The 24,130-nt window shown below is 42.1% G+C and overlaps 1 protein-coding gene across 4 annotated transcripts; it reads left to right on the forward strand.

Moving 5' to 3' along the window:
• Window positions 1-825: 825 nt before the first annotated feature.
• LOC140077178 (serine protease 23-like) lies at window positions 826-23,183 on the forward strand. Of its 4 annotated transcripts, none has more exons than XM_072124130.1 (5): window positions 826-883; window positions 17,367-17,581; window positions 18,127-18,581; window positions 18,912-18,985; window positions 21,546-23,183. In XM_072124130.1, exon 5 carries the CDS (start codon window positions 21,556-21,558, stop codon window positions 22,600-22,602), a length of 1,047 nt encoding a protein of 348 aa, XP_071980231.1. In that variant the 5' UTR covers window positions 826-883; window positions 17,367-17,581; window positions 18,127-18,581; window positions 18,912-18,985; window positions 21,546-21,555; the 3' UTR covers window positions 22,603-23,183. The 4 variants fall into 4 exon arrangements, with proteins under 4 accessions (XP_071980231.1, XP_071980232.1, XP_071980233.1 ...); XM_072124131.1 differs by having other exon boundaries at window positions 18,549-18,581; XM_072124132.1 differs by having other exon boundaries at window positions 18,552-18,581.
• The last annotated feature ends 947 nt before the right edge of the window (window positions 23,184-24,130 follow it).

A 24,130-nucleotide genomic window follows, 5' to 3' on the forward strand; every position in this document is an offset into this window, starting at 1 on the left:
ATTATTTTGAGGACTCGTGGGTCTGAGTTGTGGTCCTTCCTAACGTGCTCTATTAGTCTCGGAGCACCATTTCCTGTCTTTATTGACCTGAGATGTTCTCTAAATCTGACGTTCAGTTTCCTTATAGTCTTCCCAATGTAAAACCTTTCACATGTTTTTTGATATTACTATTGGGACTCAACCACATTTTTTGGAACCAGAGCACCACCTTACCTTTCATGTCAGATTTATGCCTTGATGAAAAGTATGTCTTCACACAAAAACATGACCATGGAATAGTGCCACCCTACCCTATACAAAAAGTCCTCCAGCTCACATGGATCATGCGGCAACTTAGTCCGCTAGCACGTATCCACCTCGCTGCTGGGCGATGTAGTCCACAAAAAAAAATTTCCGGATCCAGCTAGGTGCAGATTAAAATCGCCTTTATTCGATTTTCAGGGCATCCATCAGATAAAATACAGGTGGCATGGTATAATTGTCAACGCGTTTCTAGCACATACAAGTGCTCTTAATCATGAGTGTGGTCAACCTGTTTGTTAAATAACCCATCGGCCACTCCTCCCCCTTCAGATTCCACCAATCACATGTGATAACAATAAAATATGTCAATCTTTGCAAAACTTAGTACAAAATTCCATTGCAAGGCATTATAGGTGCAAGAATTATACATAATAATCATGTTTGTTATAAAATTTAAACTTAAATAATACAGAGACAATGTTTTTCTTTGTGTTCCGTGGTTCCTTTCAGCTGTTGCCAAGGGAACTCCACGCTGATCTGGTATCTGCGGTCATGTGACTTGTCACCTGGTACAGCAACCGGTGAACAGCCGGAATACATTCAATAGCAAGACATTCCGTGGCGCCTTGAATTCATAAAGGTAAGTATATATACCGGTGCATCGAGGACCAACCAGCCTGGCATATCTCACGGACGTTGGGGAACACTTTGTGTTAATAATATTATCCACGAGGTACCATCGGTTGGTCGGTCGATCGATGGATACCGATTAGCCCAGTAACTAAATACAAAGAGTAAGACACAAATATTAAAATATGATATTTAAAAAAAAAAAACAATGAGTAAATATAAAACCACATAAGTAGTGACCGTAAACATGCATTAATATGTAAACATGTAAACATTAAACGTGTAAACATTAAACGTGTAAACATATGTAAACATGCAAACTGTTAACATGTAAGCTTTTTTTACGTGTTGACATATGTTAACACACAAATGTGTAAACGTTAAACATGTAAACATGCATTAAGCAAGTTGTGTGGGATATGCAATGGATTTCTTTCCATCCCTAAAAAGTGTGTACGGAAGTGTCCGGTACCCTGCTGGGCACTCGATCCGGGTAACACATCCTTGTACACACTTGTTACTACACACCTAAGAAAAAAAAAATTAAAAAAGGGAGAAAAAACCCAAAAACTGAGTTTTGGCTATTAAACACATAGAAAGGCATAACACAACACTATCTAGCAGATGACACTCAGCACATTCAGTAGTGGTACATAAATTCGTTCTTATAGTTCATCCCTGATGGAAACATTGTTTTGAGCTTAAATTGCCAATAGGCTTCCCTGTTTTTTAATAAAGTGCTTATATTGCCCCCTCGTATAGGTAGCCTGATCTTCTCAAATGCATGTGCTCTCAGACTGGCAGTTTTTCCCCTCATGTACCATCACAAAGTGTCTAGATATCCCTGACAAATTTTTCCCTGCTGGGTTTTTGATATCTTTTAGATGTTCCAAGAGTCTAGTCTTGAACTTTCTGCTTGTTTGGCCTATATACTGTAAATGGCATTCATCACAATACACAGTATATATTACATTGGTACTGTTGCAATTTAGGAAACTATCTATGGTGAATATGATGAAACATGTTTTACAAGGGAAAGTGCCACATTTAAAAAATCCAGTTGTGTTCAACCATGTTTTATTTGTATTGTTGGATGAACTTGTTATCAGGGAGGGGGATAGAGTGTTCCCTATGGTTTTATTTCTACGGGATACTATTCCACATCCCCCCTTCAGTATTTGCTCTAAAATCGGATTCTCATTGAGGAGAGGTAAATGTTTCAGAACAATATTTTTAATGGTTTGGAATTGGGGACTATAATTAAGTACCAATGTTGGTTTTTTGTTACTGTCTGTTTTTGATGTTATATTCCTATTACCCGTATTCCGATTTGTGGGCAGCAATGCCTCTCTCGATTTTTTGTCTGTAATACTTTTAGCTCTTTTGAGCATCCAATCTTTGTACCCTCTCTTTTTTAATCTACCCGAAATCTTCCTCACCTCATCCTCATAATCCAGATCTGTACAGACGGTCCCCTACTTAAGAACACTCGACTTACATACGACCCCTAGTTACAAACGGACCTCTGGATATTGGTAATTTATTGTACTTTAGTCCTAGGCTACAATGATCAGCTATAACAATTATAAAATGTGTCTGTAATGAAGCCTAAGTGTTAATATTGATTCTTATGACAACCCAACATTTTTAAAATGCAATTGTCACAAAAAAGTTCTGGCTTGGATTACAATGATAAAATATACAGATCCGACTTACATACAAACTCAACTTAAGAACAAACCTACAGACCCTATCTTGTATGTAACCCGGGGACTGCCTGTACAACAATTACGTCGGGCTCTTGTCATTTCTCCCACAGGGATTGATTTGACTGTATGTTGGCTATTGGCCAACAGAATAGTATTACCCGCCGTAGGTTTCCTGTAAGTACTTGTTTTAATGATATTTCTCGGTGTGCCTTCCAGGCTCAGATCAAGGAACACCATAGTTTTGGGATCAACACAATGGGTAAATTGTAACCCACATTCGTTGCTGTTCAAGTAATCCACGAAGAGTGGTATGGCAGACACATCGGCTCCCCATATAATGAGCAGGTCGTCGATGTATCTGCCATACCACTCCACGCAGGCAACAAATGGGTTATTATGACCAAAAATGGCAGTTTCCTCCCACCAAGCAAGAACCAAGTTTGCCAGGGATGGGGCAAACTTGGCCCCCATACTTACACCCCTGGTCTGCAAAAAAAAATTTGGGAATCGAACATGAAAAAATTGTGTCTCAACAAAAAATCGCATGTCTCCATTAAGAAAGTGCAAAGGTTGTTATCATATATGCTGTGGTGTATTAAATGGTAATGCAATGCTTTCAAGGCTACATTATGCAGAATTGATGGGTAGAGAGCTACCACATCGCAACTGAGCCATGAGAATTCTTTTTTCCATATTTTGTTATGCATAGCTCCAAGTACCTCCCCGCTATCTTTCAAAAAACCTGGGATTCTTTGTACTAAGGGTTGAAGGTGGTGGTCTAACCATCCACAGAGGTTCTCATTGATGGATCCGATACCCGCCACGATCGGTCTCATGGGTGGGGGATGTATTTCTTTATGCGTCTTCGGGAGACCATGCAGAATTGGAATGGTAGCATTTGTGGGGATGAGACGTTCTATTTGTTTATCTTTAAGAACCCCCAAAGCTACACCTTCCCTGCATAATTCCAACAATTTTGCAGAGAAAACTTCAGTAGGATCCCCTCCTAATTCACGGTATGTTATGGTGTCGGACAAAAGGAGGCTCATCTGGTCTATGTAATCACCTTTGTTCATGACCACAACTGAGCCCCCTTTGTCCGACATCCTGATCACCACGTCTTCCCAACCTGAAATCTCTTTAAGAGCCATTCTGTTCTCTCTTTTGTCGGGTAGAAAGACGGGTTTTTGATGTGATATTGTGTCATATTCCCCACTCTTAAATTATCGCTATCCAAGGACTGCAGCAAATTTAAAGTAACCTGGGATTGAAAATCTTTCCCACTAAATTCATTAGGTATGTGTTATGTTAACAAATTTATTAGAGATCTCACCATAAGAAAATACTTTTTTAACTGTGATGATAAGGATCCAGTAGTAGAGAGGGATAATGAGACACACATACCTAATGAATTTAGTGGGAAAGATTTTCAATCCCAGGTTACTTTAAGTTACTTTAGATTAGGAGCTGCAGTTAAAACGATGTTAGTTGGATCTTGTGATGGAGCTGGCGGTCCGCTGCCAGGCAAGCTCTCACCTGTCCAAGCCCCTGCCTCTCGGCTACTCCCCACCCAAAATGGGCCTGGGGGCCAGAAGCGTTTACTTTGAAAAAAATATAATCTTCAAAATAGGCGGGGGCTACAAACAGCACTTCTAAGAACCTTTTGTATAAGATCAAGTGTAGTACTGTTTTTATAAGTATTTGGCCTGGTTATGGCGGGGGAGGGGAACGTAAACAGATGCGCAAGTAGCGCTGAAGTAATATCGGTAAGTTTGCCTGACACAGCTCGTTTGCTAAGGGGACGATGTATGGAGGCAGCTATAGAGATGACGTGTGGAGGTAGCAATGGAGACAACGTGTGGAGGCTCCTATAAAGACGACGTGTGGAGGCTGCTATGGAGACAATTAAATTTGGATAGTGCGTGTATGTGGCAGTCCAAAGAAGTTTTCAAAACAGAGGAGCAGGTAGGTGACCCTCCAGAAAAATTAAATACATAAAGTACCTTTATGTGGCACTCCCAAAATTTTTTTAACCCCTTACCGACATGTGACGTAATAGTACGTCACATGCCGGGTCCCGGTGCATGGAGACGGCTCGCGGGCCAAGCCCTCTCCATAGCTGGTAAGTCTTTGCTGCGATCGGCGCCACCATCTTTCTGAGGATCGTCGCTCCCCGTGACGTCATCGGGGAGCGGCGATCCATCGCCATGGTAGCCTTGGGTCTCACGAAGACCCTAAGCTACTTCGGGTTAACCCATACATTACAATGTGCTATCAACACATTGTAATGTATGAGAAGTAAAATCCCCATATACTGCTATACTGTAGTATGGCAGTATATGATAGGATCGTACAGACACCCTAGGGTTAAAGTACCCTAGGGAGTCTGAAAAATTGTAAAAATAAAAAAAAAGTTTAAAAAAAAATTATAATAAAAAAACCCTGTAACGGAAAATTGCACCCAAAGTCGAAAATGGCACTTTTTTACCATTTAAAAAAAATTTAAAAATTCTATAAAAAGTGATCAAAAGGTCTTACAGTCCTAAAAATGATAACATTGTAAATTTCACTGCATTTGGAATTTTTTTCCTGCTTCCCAGTACACGACATGGAATATTAAATACTACCATTTTTAAGTGTAATTTGTTGCGCAGAAAATAAGCCATCACACAGCTCTGTACATGGAAAAATAAAAAAGTTACAGATTTTTGAATGTGGGGAGTGAAAACTGTAAACGCAAAAATGAAAAAGGGCCGCGTGGGAAGGGGTTAAAACAGAGGACCGGGTAAGTGGCTCTCCAGAAAAATTAAATACATAGAGTACTATAGCTAGAGCCCTGGCAAAAAATAGCCAGTTGCCTCTGCTTTAGTGTACAAAAAGGAGGAGAATGAGGAGGAGGAGTGCATACATGAGAATTATTCAGGTTGAGCTGCTTTCACCTGGTGGAGAATGGAAATCATGAGAAATCCATGCTTGATTCACCTTGATAAGGGTCAGCCTGTCAGCGCTGTCAGTCCACAGGCGTGTACGCTTATTGGTGATATTGCCACCAGCTGCACTGAAGACCCGCTCTGACAACACGCTAGTGGCAGGGCAGGCAAGAACCTCTAAAGCGTACAGCGCCAGTTCGGGCCAGATGTCCAGCTTTGAAACCCAGTAGTTGTAGGGAGCTGTGTGATCATTTAGGAGGTTGGTATGGTCAGCTACGTACTCCCTCAGCATCTTTCTGTAAAGATCACCCCTACTCTGCCGAGACTGGGGACAGGTCACAGTGTTTGTCGGGATAGGCAGCCTAACATGAAATCTGCCATGTGCGCCAGAGTTCCAACGCGCAACAATTCACTCCCCTCACTGGCTTGACTCTCCAGTTGGAGGAGGCGCTGCGCTGCCCTGAGAGTGGCAGCATCTGTGCTGGACTTTCTGAAATGCGCAGAGATGCGGCGCACTTTTGTGAGTAAATCAGATAGATTGGGGTATGTCTTGAGGAACCGCTGAACTATCAGATTTAACACATGGGCCAGGCATGGCACATGTGGCAGTCTGCCGAGTTGCAGAGCCGCCACCAGGTTACGGCCGTTGTCACACACAACCATGCCTGGCTTCAGGATCAGCGGTGCCAGCCACAGATCGGTCTGGCCGTGATGCCCTGTTATAGCTCTTGGGTGGTGTGCCTTTTATCGCCTAGGCTCAGCACTTTGAGCACCGCCTGCTGTCGCTTAGCGATGGCACTGCTGCTGCGCCTAGAGCTACCAACTGATGGCGCCATGCCCACGGATGGTAATTCAGAGGAGGAGGTGGAGGAAGGGTGGGAGGAGGAGAAGGCATAGTAGGCCTGAGAGACCGTGACCGAGGTAGGCCCCACAATCCTTGGTGTCGGCAGTATATGAGCGGCCCCAGAGTCAGACTCGGTCCCAGTATCCACCAAGTTAACCCAATGTGCCATCAGCAACATATAGTGGCCCTGCCCGGCACAGATGATGTTGTCTAACAAGTGATGGTGCAGGGCTGGGACGGCACAACGGGAAAAGTAGTGGTGGCTGGGGAGCGAATAACGAGGGGCGTGTGGAGATGTGGATGTTGACGGCTTGGGCGTGTGGGTGGGTGCAACTGTATTTCCTCTTGCGCTCTGGCTTCTGGGGACAGCTGAATGCTGCGCATGGAGACATTGGTGGACGCTGTGGAGGATCGTGAAGGCGAAGGTGTGGTTTTTTGAGCGGGAGGTGTTTGTGCCGGGGTCCTGGGCAGGGGGCTGACTAGCAGAGGCAGCAAATGACACAGGGGAAGGAGCAGTGATGTGCCCGGCTGGAGGTGAAAGGCCTTGGTTCCATTGTTCTCGTATAGGACTCGCTTCCGTCTCAGAAGCTTGGGTCTGTCACCTCATCATCCTCCGATCCCTCAGTCTGCTCCCCCCTCGGACTTCCTGCCCTGACAACTACTTCACCACTGTCTGACAACCGTGTCTCCTCATTGTTGGACACCTCTTTACACACTTCTTCCACTACGTCAACAATGTCATCAGCACCCACAGACTGCAACCGTTGGAAAACCTGGGCATCGGGAAAGAGATCAGCAGCAACCTGAAAAGTGGTTTGTGACTCTGGGAAGGGTCCAGAAAACAGTTCCTCAGAGTATGCAGGCTCAAATGCCAAATTGTCCTGGGAGGCGGCAGACTGGGGGGAAGGAGGTTGAGGAGCTGGAGGAGTGCTCACTTGGGTAAGTGACTGACTGCCTGGTGGACAAATTACTTGAAGCATTGTCCGCAATCCACGACATCACCTGTTCGCACTGTTCTGGCCTCAACAGTGCTCTACCACGAGTCCCAGTAACTTTAGACATGAAGCTAAGGAGTATAGCTGTGCGGCGTTCCCCTGCTCCCTCATCAGCAGGTGGTGTCTCACCCGGCCCAGGACCACGGCCTCTGACCCCTGCAGTAATTGGATGCCCATGCCCTCGTCCTCTACCCTTAGCCCTCGGGTTCAACATTTTCAAAATGAAAGTTTATTTTATAGACAAAACAGAAATATAAAGTGTATTTTTTTTTTTGTTTTTTTTGTGTTTTTTTTTTTATAGAACAAAACGTGCAGAAGAAATCAGACAGCAACCACAGAAGATGATTGCTATGGCTAGTTTCTAACCTACACTGACAGCACACAAAAGGATTTTGTGCTGTGACTGAGTCTGTCACTTTAACTTTTGAAAATCGCTAATGTAGCCCTAACAAGGGCTGTTGGGTTCTTGTAGAATCACTCCTGCTAAACAGTAAGGTTCTTCTAGAATCACTCCTGCCTAACAGTAATCTACTAGAACACCCTAACGCTATCCCTGACAAGCAGCAGCTCTATCCCTAACGGCATCCAGACAGCGAATGATCCGAGCAGTGCGGGCAGGGGATAGTATATTCCAGGGTCACCTGATCAGGCCACCCAACCACTGCTATTGACATGTAAGTGTACCACGTGATGCTGGGTGTACTGCAGAGTCTCCTGGCTTGTGATTGGCTCTGTTTCTGGCCACCAAAAATCTAAACACTGCGAGATGCCAATTTTCTCGAGCTGGCAAAATACTTGTCCGAGCATCAAGCTCAGACGAGTATGCTCACTCATCTCTATTTATAACCAGACAAGTGGTGTGAAAGGTCGGACTATAGAGGACTCATTACTGTTGGTGAGAGAAGCGGTGGCCTATGTCAAGCAGCATCATGTTGGGACATAGATTGTCGGCCAAGACCAGAGTAAAGCCATTGAGTCCACCATGGCTACTTGTACCAAGTGCTGTTGGAGTATGGCATTCCTCCACTTTACAGGTCCTCTCAGCCCCTTTGTTATATGTCTTTAGTTTAGACCCCTTTTTAAGAAAGTTGCTTGGCAATAAGGAATTTACAGGACTGAAGTGTCCTTTGCGAGTAAAGTTGAGACAGTAAAGTTCTGTGCCTATGCAGATGATGTGACATGTCCTCTAGAACTGACTGTGTGGCTCTACAGTAGGAGATAGCAGCTTTCTCCAAGATGTCTAACTCAGCCGTGAACATGGAGAAGAGCGAGGCTCTGGTCGTGTGTGAGCAGAATGTGTGGAGCTGGGGGCACTGGAAGCTGACATACCGAGAGAAGGTCAGCCTGGTGAGAACCTTCCTACTCCCCATCTTCTTGTATGTTAGTGCCAGACAATTTAATTCCCAGACTGACCAACGTCTCTTCCACGCGATACAGCTGTATATTTTGGTCTGCCCTATGCTTTTTACCATCTTTCTGCGTTCATGTTATTGCATCATGGATTTTCTCTTTTAATATGAAGAATACATTTTTGGATATGTTTTAACAGCTGTTTTTCCCTTTGGAACTATTTGTGTTGGATGCTGGACTCCCCACTCTTTTTCCTTCTGTTCATTTGATTATAGTAGTTATATTCTTGTTTAACGGAGAAAGTATTGTTGTTTTTTTCTTTGTATGTATAAGTCAGTATTAAGTTGTGCTCTTTTAAAAAAGAAGCCTTATTCCTGTATAAGGGAGGCAATATGAGTCTCCTTTGCTATGCTGCACCTGTTGATTTAGACCATTTATAAACAGCTTGTGTGGAGTTTAGTAACCCCACCCACATCACATGGTCACACCTACTTGTTTTGACCCCACCCACAGAAAAGGGCCACTTTTACATTTTTTACCAAGCCCAGTTTAAATTCCCAGTCCTCCCCTGCCTCCAAGATAGTAGGGCACTAAAAACCTCCAAAGAGTGGACCTATTTTAAAAATCAGATCCCTTCAAGGATTGTCGTAACACTATATTTGGAGACGCAATACTCCATTCTTTAACCTTTATTAGCTTTTTTTGTGGGGGGTGGGGTGCAAAAAATCTATTTTGTAATTGATTTTTATAGGGGTTTTTTGGTGTTTTATACACCAAATACTATAGCTAACATGCCACTTATGTTCTATGGGTCAGTACGGTTATGGTGATATCCCATTTATACAGCTTTTTTATGTTTGACTTGTTCTACCAAACTAATTTGGAGAGAAAAATCCCTTTATTTTGCATTGGCATCTACAAGGTGGCGTACCATTTCTATTATTTTGTTGATTAAGCTGTTTTAGGACTTATTTTCCCCTTCATCATGACGGCACCACCAGAGAGAGACTGGCATCTGCCCTCCAAGGACAGGTAAACTGAGCATAAAAAGAGGCTCCTCCTACTCCTCCTCAGTTTTGGTTTCCTGTCCTTGGAAGGAGGCCTGGGCACACCGTGATAAAGGTGCCCCTGTGGTGTCTCACTAACCCTTTTTTCTAGAAAGCGTGTGGGACGCCGTCAGTGTAATCCTCTGGTGTGGGGATTGGCATTTTCCGGATGGCTGCCTCCCTCCTTCTATCTAACGATCGTCCCCGAAGTCGAGGCAGGTGGTTCCTATAGAGCTGGCGGTTGCCAGAAGATGGAGTATGTCAGTCGCAGGTCACGGACGGAAGTGATACATATGGTCACTTCCGGTATCGGGTCTCCAGCCTCTGAAGAAGCACACGGAGAAGGAAAAAACTGGGTTGAGCTCAGGGTTCACTAGCCCTCCCCCTGAGTTGGTCCGATACAGAGTCTGTTTAATGATGTAAAAAAGACCGCTGTGCGTCCTGACCGGGAGTAAGTCGTGGACATGACCACTGATTCCTGGCGGGAAATTTAAACTGGAAGAATGGACTGCAGAATGCTGTCCTGAAATCAGCTGTTGCAGTATGGCAAACAAACGCCACCTCGCTGAAACACCCAGGACTCCAGTCTGGGTAACTATACTGCAGGGTGGTGAGTTATATGTATGTTTATTTTTATACAGTGGTTAATGAGGTTGTTGTTTGCATATCTTAGGGAGAAGAGTGGTCTAAAAAGGTGACTTGTAAGACAGACGATAGAGAATGCAGAATTTATGGTCATAAACTTCCCACCGGTTAAGAAAAAACCACTTGTAATAGCTGCATTGGCAAAAATCTTAACTAAAGAGTCTTCCATTTGGATGGAGTCATTAAGAAATGTGGTTAGGGAAGAGGTTCAAAGGGCTAAGGAAGCGTTAATTCCTAACCCATTCCCTCTCATGCAGGAGCAGCCAGGTACCTCTGCTGCACTATATGCTACAGAGAGGTCAGGATCGGAGGAGAAATGTGTAGCCTTGGTTAGTGAATCAGGCTCTTTGACCTCCGAAACGGAACATGCAGGACGCCCACTGTTTAGTATGGATGACTCTGATCACCTTCTTAAGCTTATCAGAGTTACTATGGATATTGAAGATAGTAGAGAACCTAGATCTGTCCAGGATATCATGTTTGAGGGTCTAAAAGAAAGATGTAAACTGTCCTTTCCTCTTCATGAAACTATGGTGTCTTTGATACAGAAGGAATGCCAGGCACCAGACGAAAAAATCATACATCCCCAGATCTGTCAAAAGGAAATACCCTTTCGACTCAGACATTTCGTGTACATGGGGTTCTGCCCTAAAGGTGGATGCATCCGTAGCCAAAGTAATTCGTAAATCATCTCCTCCTTTTGAGGATATGGGTTCCATTAGGGATCCCATGGATAATAAGATGGAAAGTTTCCTTAAGAGATCAAGGGACTCGGCTACTTCAGCCTTTAAACCTAATATTGCGGCGACATGCGTGGCCCGCTCTATGTTATTTTGGCTAAACCAACTAGAAACTGACATCCAGAATAAAATTCCTAGAGACGCTTTAGCCTTGTCTATTTTAAATGTGCATAAAGGGGCTGCCTTTCTAGCAGACGCTTCTATTGATGCATAAGACTCACGGCTCGTTCATCGGCCTTGTCTAAGTTAGAAGAGCCCTCTGGCTAAAAAACTGACCAGGCTCAAGAAATAGACTGTGTGGAACCCCACGTGATGGAAAATTGTTGTTTGGTCAAGTGTTAGAGGAACTGTTAGAGAAAGCAGGAGATAGAGTAAAATCATTCCCCTCCGTAAGCAGCCAGTACAGGCCCTTTTGTTCCTTTTGGAAGGCAAGGTCCCAGAGAAGAATCAAAATTCAAGACGCTTTAATTGAAGCAGAGGGCTCTTAATTAATCAATCCAGAGAGCCCAATCGTCAGGGACCAAGCCCATTATGACACCAAGCTCCCCGTAGGGGGGAGACTAACCCATTTCTTCCAAGCTTGGTCAGAGATATCAGGAAGCAAGTGGGTGTTGCAGGCAATACACTGGCATCTCACTGGATTTTCTCACTTCTCCACCCTCTTGGTTGAAAGTCCAGGAGAAAACAGAGAGGCGATGATTACCGAATTTCGGACTCTAGTCCAAAAGAAGGTACTGTGCCAGGTTAAATACACACAGTGTAATTCATGAACCGGAATGATACCGGAATAGACACCTCCTTTAACACGATCTCCTTGCCCCATTCCATCCATAACCATCAGTCCCAATACCACCTGGCTTACAACGCACAACACTTTCTATTCTCACAGCCAAGATACATCTTAGCTTCCAATCAGGCTGGTTCCCAACATGTATCCGATTTCTGTTTTTCCACCAAAGGGGCCAATATTTCAGCAGAAACCATTCCATTAATTTCTCCAGCTAGCAGTTTATCACATCTATCTTTTTTAGAGATTGGCCCAACCAGACCTCCCACACCCATGCAGACCCGGTCAGTATGCAGAGACTATACTCACAAAGCAAAAACAAAGTTTATGGAGTATTTCATACCACTCAACACACCACAAAAAGAACTAGAGGATATAGGGGAGGGAGAACTAAAAAGAAAAAGCAAGCTACAGAGGGGAAACAAGTCCAGAGAGGTCTAAACCCACATGCAAACAAACGTACTACTAATACTGTAAAATTTTTTAAATCGAAATACATCCTTAACCATGATGAGGAATCTTCACTATCGAAGGGGCTAAATTTCTGCCCTAGTAAAGTTACAGACGATTTTCAATTATTTATTGATATTAATCTTTTCACAGCTATGGTCTTTAACAGCTATGGTGTGAGGGAGGAGTTAGGGCAAAGGAGAACACAGAAAAAGACACAAAAACCACAGTTGGGGGGAAGGGGGAAGGGAAAGGGGGGTTTCTGTTAAACTGGTTCTTGTTAAAGGGTGCTTCAGGTGATCTCTGCTACCCCTATTGCACCTGGGGAACCTCAAGGATGAGCCGACTTATAAAGCACTTGTTTGGGAGTCGTCTCTTGGAATGTAAAGGGACTTCGTTCCCAACATAAGAGAATCATGGTGTTGAGGCATTTCCAAAAATTAAAGATGGATGTGGCGCTTCTACAGGAGATGCATGTGGGAGAGGAGGATATGCAACGGCTGAATAAGCTCTGGGTGGGACAGGTACTGGGCTGTGAATGGGAAAGCGGGGGCATTGATATTACTGCATGATAACTTAAATTGTACAGTTGTATCTCGAGAAGCGGATGATCAGGGGAGACTTGGAGTGCCCGGCGGGGATGGTAAGCCTATACCAGTGTTCTTTGCTTTCTGTAAAGTTTGGGCCATGCTCCAACATCTCAATATGGAGAAAACCTGTGTTATCTATACTTGAAGGCCACTTTCATGTCAGCTCTATACACAGCAAAACGCAGATGCCCAGCCCCCACCCTTTTGTTAACCCTTTTAACTCTAGAAAGCAGGTACCAGAGATATTGCAACACTTTTTATAGTAATTTTTCTCTAATCATCATGATCAAATACGTTTTAAGTACACCATCCAAACAAACAACGTCCCACACTGCAAGACCCTTAGCAAATGTTTGAAATTGGTGAAATATAGAGATGAGCGAGCACTAAAATGCTCGAGTGCTCATTACTCGAGTCAAACTTTTTCCAATGCTCGAGTGCTCATTTCGAATAACGAATCCCATTGAAGTCAATGGGAGACTCAAGCATTTTTCAAGGGGACCAAGGCTCTGCACAGGGAAGCTTGGCCAAAAACCTGGAAACCTCAGAAAATGATGGAAACACCACGGAAATTGACAGGAAACAGCAGGGGCAGCATGCATGGATGCCTCTGAGGCTGCTTAATTGCACCATTATGCCAAAATTATGGGCAACAGCATGGCAATGACAGAGTGACCGAGTGAGGCTGCTATGGAGACAATTAAATTTGGATAGTGCCTGTATGTGGCAGTCCAAAAATGTTTTCAAAACAGAGCACCGCGTAGATGGCCTGCCAGAAAAATTAAATAGATAGAGTACCTGTATGTGGCACTCCCAAAAAAATTTTAAAACAGAGGACCGGGTAGGTGGCCCTCCAGAAAAATTAAATACATAGAGTACCTGTATGTGGCACTCCCAAAAAATTTTTAAGACAGAGGACCGGGTAGGTGGCCCTCCAGAAAAATTAAATACATAGAGTACTATAGCTAGAGCCAGTTGGCCATGGCAAAAAATAGCCAGTTGCCTCTGCCTCTAGAACTACTTTTTTTTTCATAGGAAGAAGTGATAAACATAAATGTAGTACATACCTAACTCTCTCCTTTCATAGAAATTTGAATACCTCACTAGGTTCTTGATAGGAGGGATCCATAGGGAATGGCACAAAATTGATGCCACCCTTTTGGATAATTGGTATCTGAAATGGTAATCTTTATGTATATGTACTACGCTTATTATGAAAATGTTTACATGATGAAAATGTTTACACGATGACCTAGAATGTTTATAAAAAAGATGAAAATTTCTCTTCTTGTTTTATATATTGTGATCTGAAACTTTTGTAAAAATTTCTTCCTTTTTGATATGAATAAAAACTTTTGTTAAAAAAAAAGTTTTCCTTACAGCCATCACTTGGCTAGAAGAGTTGGCGAGATAGCGGCTCTGTGATACAGACCACCATATTGTAGGATCTTAGATGACAGAGTTATCCTTAAACCAAACCTGGGTTTCTTGCCTAAAGTAGTATCCGACTTTCATAGGTCTCAGGACATTAACCTTCCCTCATTTTGCAATAATCCCAAAACAGAGAAGGAAAGGTCCTTTAATTGTCTTGGTATTAGAAGAAGTATTGTCCAATATTTAGATGCTACTTCTATGTGGAGAAAATCGGACAGTCTTTTTGGGGTTTTTTTCAGGAAAGAATAAGGGGATTAAGGCATCTTCCACAGCCATTGCTAGATGGATTAAAGTCACTATTCAAATGGCCTATGAAATTTCAGAAGTTCCTGTCCCGGATGCCATCCGTCCCCATTCTACTAGAGCCCTAGCTACATCATGGGCTGAGTTTAGGGATGCTACATTGGAACAGATTTGCCAGGCTGCTACCTGGTCTACCCTTCACACTTTCCTAAATCACTATAGGGTGGATGTGATGGGGTCCTCTTCCCTATCTTTTGGAAGAAAGGTCATATTCTCAGTTGTCCCCCACTAACAGTCTTGTTTTTTTCTGTAATTCTCTCTGGTGGTGCCGTCGTGATGAAGGGGAAATTAATAAATTACCCTTACAGGTAATGTTGTTTCCTCGAGTCACAACGGCACCTGGTATTCCCACACGGGTGTTATTTTTTATGTGAGGTTCGCTTAACTGGTGTCGCAGAAAAAAAAAAAAGAGGACATTAAGAAGATATGTATATATGCCGAATAAATATGTATATATGTTCTATCTACTAACTAAACGGCTCTTCCAAAAAATCTCTGTAACCAAAATGAGGAGGAGTAGCTCAGGTTTCTTGTCCTTGGAGAGCGGATCCCAGTCTCTCTCTGGTGGTGCCGTCGTGACTCGAGGAAACAACATTACCGGTAAGAGTAATTTATTGATTTATTGACGAGTTGTACTTTTTATTGGTGTAGTGCAGGAGTAAATGTACCGTTTTTTGTTCACTTTTTATGGTGTTTTTTGTTTGGTTGCATGAGCTAAAATCATAATGGTTGTTGTATTTTTCATTTATTTTTTAAGGCGTTCACCATACTGGTTCAGTAATGATTTTATTTTATTGTACGGGTTATTACGGACATGGCAATACCCAATATGTGCTGTTTGTGTGGTGATTTTCACATTTTATTGTGTTTGGGATTTAGGGGACTTTTATTTTGTATAAAAATACATTTTTATTAAACCTTTTTTTCTTTTTTTACACTTTTTTTGTCCCCCCCCCCCCCCCCGGGACTTAAACAAGTCATCATCTGAACACTTGTTCAAATGAATACACTGTTATACTGATGTATGGTAGTGTATTATGCCAGTCAGCCTATGCAAATGTATATGCTGACATCTGCACTGCCGGGTCTAACCCAGAAGGCAGTCATGTAAGGCAGCTCTGGGATCCTTCATTGGACCTCAGGGTTGCCATAGAGATGATTGGCACCCCCCATACTTGTCACGGGAGTTGCGATCGCCGGGTGGAGAGGTGGGTGGCACTTTTAGGTGCTGTGTTCATGTTTATGCAACATCCCCCACCGGGGCCTAGCCTTTTTCTCTTGGGGCTTGGAGACAGCTGGGGCCCGCAGTACCTGAGTGGCTGGCGGTAGCGCCCTAGGCAAGCTAGTGTCACGGTGCTTGGTATGGGGACCGGAGGGCTGTCCTACAGCCTGGCAGGTCTCCTGCAGGTGGTGTTGGCAAGAAATGATGAGGGAGAGACTATTATAGTGGTTCTCCCTGGGGCAACCCTTTGGGGTCTGGAGTATGAGTCTCTGTGTAGTGGATAGGGTGCCTGTGTTGGTGACAGCCGTAGTAGCAGGGAGCAGAACTTACAGTTCTTTATTGGAACCAACAGGAACAGTGGAAAACGTGCCCAAACGAATCTTGACAAAATAGGAAAATGCTGGGGATGCACTTGGAGAGGGAACTACAGGGATTGATCACCAGCCTGGATGCAAGTGCAGGCTGGGAGATAACTGTATTCTAGTAGGATGCTTCAGCTTGTCCTGGGTTACTTCAGATATTACCCTTGAAGGTAGGATTATACCCCTTTTCTCTCACTAACTCCTCAGAGCTCTACTGTCTCACTGCTTGGTCTGACTGACTAGTCTTTCTGACTGACTCTTGTCAGTCTTCCTCTGACTGACTCCTGTCAGACTGCACTCTCTCTCCTCACTACACTGACTGAACTGACTGTTGGCACTCTCCAACCGTCACTTCTCCTTAGCTCCTGGTCAGGTGGTGGTTACTCCTCCAATTACATCCCAGCTTACAATACAATATGATAACAGGTGTGATTGGCTGATGGAATGACATCACATTAAACAATTAACTCCTGCCTTACCAGGCAGGATCTACCACTGTGGTGTTCCCCGTGTTGTGTAGTGACCTGCTGTGGGGTTGATCAGACTCCACACAGGTTGCAAGCTACATATTGGGACTTATTCGCAACAACCCATCTGCCTTGTATCAGCCGGGGTGTTGCATTTGACTAAAGAGATAAAAAAACAACCAGGATTGCGACCGCGATCCCGGCTGCTCTTGCAGAGGTTTGGCTGTCGCATACAGCAGGCCTCCTACACAGGCTCGGCTTCTGCGCCTGTGCGATCCACATGACATTGGGAAACGTCATGGTGACCAAAATAGAACATATACAAATATATTATTTACTGGTAGATTGATTAGCCTCATGGGGACAGGGTCTTATTTGGCAAGCTCTGTGTAGTGCTACGTAATCTGTGTGCGCTATATACATAGAGGAATTATTATTATTATATTGCATTACAGAGTACAATCAATCACATTGAACATATTTATCAGTGCCATGATAGGATTTTATCCCACTAGAGGATTTAAATAAAGAGATATACAAAGTATATTGACCTGTATATTTCTTGTACAGTAGCCAGTTATTCTCTCTGCATGTCAGACAATTGGGTTTTGTTCTACAGGTGGATGTTCTCCCCCTCGACCCTTTTCACAGTGTGCTACATTCCAATCATGCAGAAGCTTGCCCCCCCCCCCTCCTCCTACGCACACAGAGACCAGAAGGTGTGCGAGGGGCGGGAAGTAGGTGACATTAGACAAAGAATATAGTCTTGAAGAGAAAGTGGGAAACAAGCATCAGTGAGTGAGAACTTCATGCTAGAAGCTAACTCAATAGTAGGTAAGCTGCACAATCAGGTGTGTGTAGAATGATTGGGTAAAGACTGATGTGAACAGCTGCAGTTGCATTTAGAAGAAGAGGGTAGACATGAGGCCCATACTATGGTGTTCTATCTAGTCTGCCTGGATTCATACATTTCTTCAAAGTTTCCTTATGAATCTGCACTACAAAAAACTGTATAATTTACTTTTTATATAAAATTCTGTGCATGATTTGCAGTCTCTGAGGGACTGAGGGATATACAGACATTGTTCAGTTAATATGAATTTAAGTGACTTAATTTTTTTAAGTAAAATTTTCTGGAGTCTCTGTTGTTGTAACTTACACCAAAATTCTCAACAATCTTTGTACATTGTGGTGCAACTGTAAGCATAACACCACGATCCTGAAACATCACTCAGCACTGTATACCATCATTCCCAGGTACTGAAGTGAGATTACAATCTTTTTTTTTTTTTAACATTGTATTAATCTGTTATATATCAGCTAAACAGAATAAACATAGTCACGTTTCCAATGAACCCTTTTTACTTTTTTGATTCTAGAATTGTGCGGTGCAGAGAGATCTCCCCCACTGCATAGCACAGGAATCAAATGTCTTTAGACTGTCGCCAGCTTCGAGTTTCCTCCTTGAATTAATCATCCCACATCATGTCCTCGGGAATACAACCGTATTGTTCTCAGTTTGATAGACCCACATCAACACAACAAACTGATTAGATTCTTATGGACTTGGACTATGGACTTCTGCCAACAGAGGGCTTGTAATCACTTTAAAAGAGCAATTGAATAAAAGAACCAGTAAAATCTGGTTTACATATACACGAACAAGGGCCTGCTCTGTTCTACTGTCCAGCACTGCATGGGATATGAAGACTTTGTAATTAGCCTCTATTTTTGAGATCTGTGTGACATGGAAGTTATCAGTGCAGAAATGTTTTATTATACTATTTGTATTTTTTTTAAGCAGGATAAGTCTGTTCCTTTTACTCAATAAATGGTGAGTGCAATTGTGCTTAAGCTTACTATTTTATGTCCCGGTACACAACTAAGAGGAAAATTAACCTATACTTTTCTCTTGTAATAATGTATTCGATTGTATACAAAACTGTGATGACAAGGTAACAAGTCACTGATTTCCAAGTTAAAACATGTACCCTTTTTTACAATTTTTTTATTAACTTATTGTTTAGCCAGTCCTTTGTGTCACATATTGCTTCATAATCACGTAGCTTAGCCTTTTAATATTTTCATTTTATAGACTATCGCTTAAGCCAGTCTTATAATTATAGGCAGAATAACATGTTACTTCCTGCTTATTTCTTACCAGAGAATGTTTCATTAACCTCCTCATATCCGAAATATGAATATCAAAACTTGCTGAAGCTGCAACCTGTTATGTAGGTAAGAGATCAAATAAAGGTATAAAGCATCATTTGAAAATAAATAGGAAATTTGCGGAAACATTGTCTGCCATGGATTAAAAGCCTCTAATTTTGACAATTGATTTCTGGTGTAAAGCCTGTCTTGTACAGATGTTGTGGACTTTATTTAGCTTTGCATCCACTTAGGTAAACTACTTTTCTATGCTTCTCTGGACTATATATAGTGAGAATTATTATGGTGTCAGCTGAAAATTGTTTTAGTTTGGCAAATGACATTTTAATTGTTGAGAGTGGATCTGTGAATTTTTTTTTAAAGGGAAACAGTAGTGTAGATGTTTGACAATAATGCACCATGTCACATTTGGTAAACATAAACAAACATAGAATATCAAACATCTCAGATTAGCTCTTATGCACAATGGTGGTTGGGAGAGGTGATTTTTTGGGGTTTGCATCCACAAGATCATGACACTTGGCAGTCATTGATTTGACTATAGATTTGTCTGCATACCAAAGTATTTAAAAGTCAAATGTGATCAAAAGTAATCACATTATATGGAGATTTATCATTCACTGGCGCACCATACTCTTAAAGGGGTATTCCCATTTCAACACATAAGTTTTATTGTTTGAATTAAGGAAAGTTTTACAATTTTCCAATATACTTCCTGTAGCAATTCCTCACGGTTTTCTAGATCTCTGCTTGCTGTCCTGCTATAGAAAGCTTTATTGTTTATTTCCAGTGGACAGAAATCATGGTCCATGGTCGCACAGGTGCACGGCTCATTATATGACACAGCTCTGATTACTCTCTGCTACTAACGAGAGTTGTGTACCTGTGTAACCATTGTCAGATTTCTGTTCCCTGGATATAAACAGTGAAGCTTTCTATAGAAGTACAGCAAGCAGAGATCTAGAAAACAGTGAGGAATTGATACAGAAAGTATATTGGAAAATTGTATAATTTTTCATTGTACAAACAATAACATTAATTTGCTAAAATGGGAATACCCCTTTAAGTACACCAGAAAATCTACAACACAATAGCTAAAATTAAGATTAGAATCAAGCTGTTGCAATGTCCGATTTACAACCTAAGAGAGAGACTCTCCGTCTTATTTTTATAATTATATGAGAAAGAAGTCTGTGATATTAAAAACACTAACAATATGCTTTATTGAGTTGAGTCATATGATTGGTAGACTGACTTACCGATCCACAATGTATTTTATGTGTAAACCAGAAGCAAGTTATCCTACTCACTCCTATGAAATGGCAAAACTCATAGGAGTAATGGGGGTACTAGTTTCAGGTATGCAAACCCCATTATAGAACTTTAAATCTACTGTAAAAAAAGATATGGCTAATATTCCTCCAGCGTGATGTGAAAGAGTGATGGAGAATATTATAATTTCAAGATAAAGGCATTTTCCCAGTTTTTTATTTCAAGGGAAATACTTAGATAACCTTTTTCCATTTAAGCTTAATTTGTGAATTACATTTTGAATATAGTGGAATCTTTTGTTTGTTGATCTGGGGTTGTATTTATAAGATTTTTATAACAGAACCAGATTTTTAAGATATTAAATGAAAACCTACTTAGCTACTAACTTTATCAAAAATGCTCAAGTGTATCTCATGAGAGTAAATGGAAATTTTATTGGATATAGAGCGTTTGATCTTTTAGCAATACGAAAGATTATGAAGTCATTTATATTATTTTATAATAAATGTAAAAACATTTGCTTGATTTTTACTGCATATTTCTAAAGAAAATAACTTATTATCTAAGTGACTTCAGTGGTTTCTCCGTATATGTCCTATAACATATCCAATATTTTAAACCAAAGTATGTAAAATATCTACCAAGTCCTTGCTTCATTGGTTCCAATATATTTATGATGACAAAATATGAATCATCTTGTTCTCCTTTTCTCCTATGACAGTGGTGGCGAACCTTTTAGCGGCCGAGTGCCCAAAAAGACACCCAAAACCCCCCTTATTTATCGCGAGATGCCAACCAAAAATTAACTTACTGCTCCCTGTTCTTCAACAATCATATTGGCCTCCTGAGGACAGCAACACAGTAGAAAGATGGAAAATTTGCATCATTTTAGTTTCTTTCCAGTGTCTCTCTGTAGACCTGTAGGGGCCAGCAGGATGTCCTCCAAAGATAATTCGGCCTTGTCTATTTATTCTCCCTCTTCCTACAGTCCCAAGTAGTGAAGTAAGTATCAAAATATGACAGAAAGCAGCATCTTTTAAGTTGCTTGGAACTGCAGGTAGATTCTTCGAGTCCTGTTTGGTGTGCTTGGGCGATGGCCCGGGTGCCCACAGAAAGGGCTTTGAGTGCCACCTCTGGCACCCGTGCCATAGGTTCGCCACCACTGTCCTATGACAACTCTTAAGATTCTAGTTTTTTTAGCGCAAATAAGAACATCAAACAGTGATTTGGTTGGTTATTCTGGGCAATAACACATTCTCTATATTTGAGAGATGTGGCCCTTCTGTCTGCACAATGACACATATATGTTGCATTGAATGACACAAGATTTGTTTTTCTTGTTTTTTATTTTTAGGAACATTGATATGATGACTGGTGGATACTTGTTAATTGTGTACCTGGCTTATGTGTCTTTCACGGCTTCTGAGCTTCCGGTCCTACAGTTTGAGACCCATCAAACATTGACCTTAACTCCATCTCACTTTACTGCCAATAGTACCACAGAGCTCTTCACCGTCTGCACAAAGAAGTGCATCCAGCATGAGTCTCTTCCAGAAGCACTTACTGTTGAACATCAACTTGACTATGAGACTGCGTATTTAAATGGAAGCCGTACACTGACTACAGTAGTAGTACAAATACCTCAGAGCAATATCAAGAGCAAAAAGCAGAGCCATGCCACATTTATGCGCAGACGGAGGCAAATCTATGGACCAGATATCCGCTTTTCCATCAGAAGTCAGCGTTTTCTTAAAGAATTTCCTTTTGCAGCTGCTGTTCAGGTTTCCACAGGATGCACAGGAGTGTTGGTAACTGAGCGTCATGTGTTAACAGCTGCTCACTGTATCCATGATGGTCACGACTATGTTCAAGGAGCACGTAAGCTACGAGTTGGTTTCTTAAGACCAGGATCTCTTCCTTCTCTACGATGGGTACGTGTTAAAAGTACAAGGATACCTCGTGGATGGATTGGATCCCCAGTAGAACTTAGTATGGATTATGATTATGCATTATTGGAGCTACGGCGGGCACAATCTCAACCTCACATGCGCCTTGCTGCCTCTCCATCTTTGGAGAATTTGGCAGGAAAAAGAGTGCACTTCTCAGGATTTGACAGTGACCGACCTGGAGAATTGGTTTACAGATCCTGCAGAGTGCAACAGCAGACCGTACATTTGCTCTATCAGCACTGTGATGCACGCCCAGGTGCTAGTGGTTCTGGTGTTTATGGACGGCTGCGCCATGGTGACCGCTGGGAGAGGAAAGTTATTGGGGTATTCTCTGGACACCAGTGGGTTGAAGTATCTGGAGAGCCAAGAGAATATAATGTTGCTGTCAGACTGACCCCTCCCAAATTTGCACAGATTTGCTATTGGATACGGGGAACTAATACAAGTTGTCATTATAAATAAATAAGGGTATCATTAGAAATGAATGGTAATAATATTAAAACATCTTCTCAACATTCCATAAACAAGAAATTTGTCAAAGGAGCAAACATTCCAGCAAATTAAAAGGCCTCAAGCTTGAAGCTAACTGAGGAATTTACATAGAAAAAAAATACACATACGTTTACATCAGTCATAGTCCAGCAATCAAAATTCTGTCCGCTCTAGTCTAAAAGTAATCAGCCAGCATGACTCAGTAGAGAATAACTCTGCTTGCAAATTCTCTTATCTTCTTATGGGAATATCCAATATTCAAACAGTCAGAACTGATAATTATTTCATGCTACAGTATGCCAACTGGAAAAGATATACACGCCGAAGCTGTGGCAGATGAGCTCAGTGAAGGATAATGCTGCAGGGTCTGGAACAGTGTGTTAAAGTAACAACTGAACAAAGACTATAAATATTAGCAGAGTAAGCTATAGCAATTGGGACCATTACCCACACAGACCGAATCCGGATACAAACATTATTCATGATGAATGCATCATGTGCAGAATATTTGCATGGGAATGAAATGCATAAATAATAAAGCGTTAATTTTATGAATGTGTTCAAATCCTTAGTTGTTGGTGAGGCATAGCTGGGAGGTCATTGTGACAAGAATGTTTATATGCAGCAAAGACCTCTTTTTCTTGAGACTTAAAGTGCAACCGTCAGTTCAGATGATTTTTGATATTGGGTGGGGAAAGGGGTGTTGTGAACATTTTTCATATCTACTTCATTAAGAAATTATCCATCGTTTGTAAAGAAATTTAATGTGTAATGTACCGATTAGTTACAATGTTACTTGCATGTTGCTATGGCAAATCTGTCTACAGCATTGCAATAGGGTCTCTCTCTTCTCTCCTGTTTGTTACACAGCTGTCAGTGTTAACTACTCCTGCTCTCTCCCTGGCTGTCATAAGCTTTGAGCAGTATTTTTAAGCTGAAAGTGTAGGGGTAATTCTCAGAGCTGTTTAACCAAGCACAAGGACATTACATGTGAGCTCATGCAGCCTATATAGACACACATGATACAGGCTGGAATACACATCTCTGTGTGGCACCGTTCAGCGTCGCACACCAGGAAAAGATAGAGCTTGTTCTATCCTTTCGTGGGTGTGCGGCCGTGCACCGCTGTTTCCTGGGGAGGGGGTCACCTCCTCCTCCTTTCCAGGGCATACCACCGTATCAATGCACCCTAAGCAGAATTTGTTATTGAGAGTACATTAGAAAAATATATACCACATCCCACCAGACACGATATTAAATATTATTTCAAATGACAGTTTCACTTTAATTTATGGTTTTGAAACACAATGGGGCACATTTACTAAAAGCTTTGCGGCGCTTTTCGATGCACTTTAGTCAGACTGTTCCTGTTCTTCATGGCTAAAATGTCTTGCACAGGTATTAAAGGAGTGTGTGCGCTGCGATTGTAGAGCACGCAATCCTTTTGTGGCGCAGATGCGTTGGCTTCCAAATCAGGGGGCATGTCGTCAGACGGTTC

This window comes from Engystomops pustulosus, chromosome 9 (assembly GCF_040894005.1).
Source record: "Engystomops pustulosus chromosome 9, aEngPut4.maternal, whole genome shotgun sequence".
In the NCBI taxonomy this organism is placed as follows: Eukaryota; Metazoa; Chordata; class Amphibia; order Anura; family Leptodactylidae; genus Engystomops; species Engystomops pustulosus.

Excerpts from the sequence above, each read along its gene's own strand:
- LOC140077178 (XM_072124130.1), top strand. The coding sequence starts at position 21,556 with ATGATGACTGGTGGATACTTGTTAATTGTGTACCTGGCTTATGTGTCT.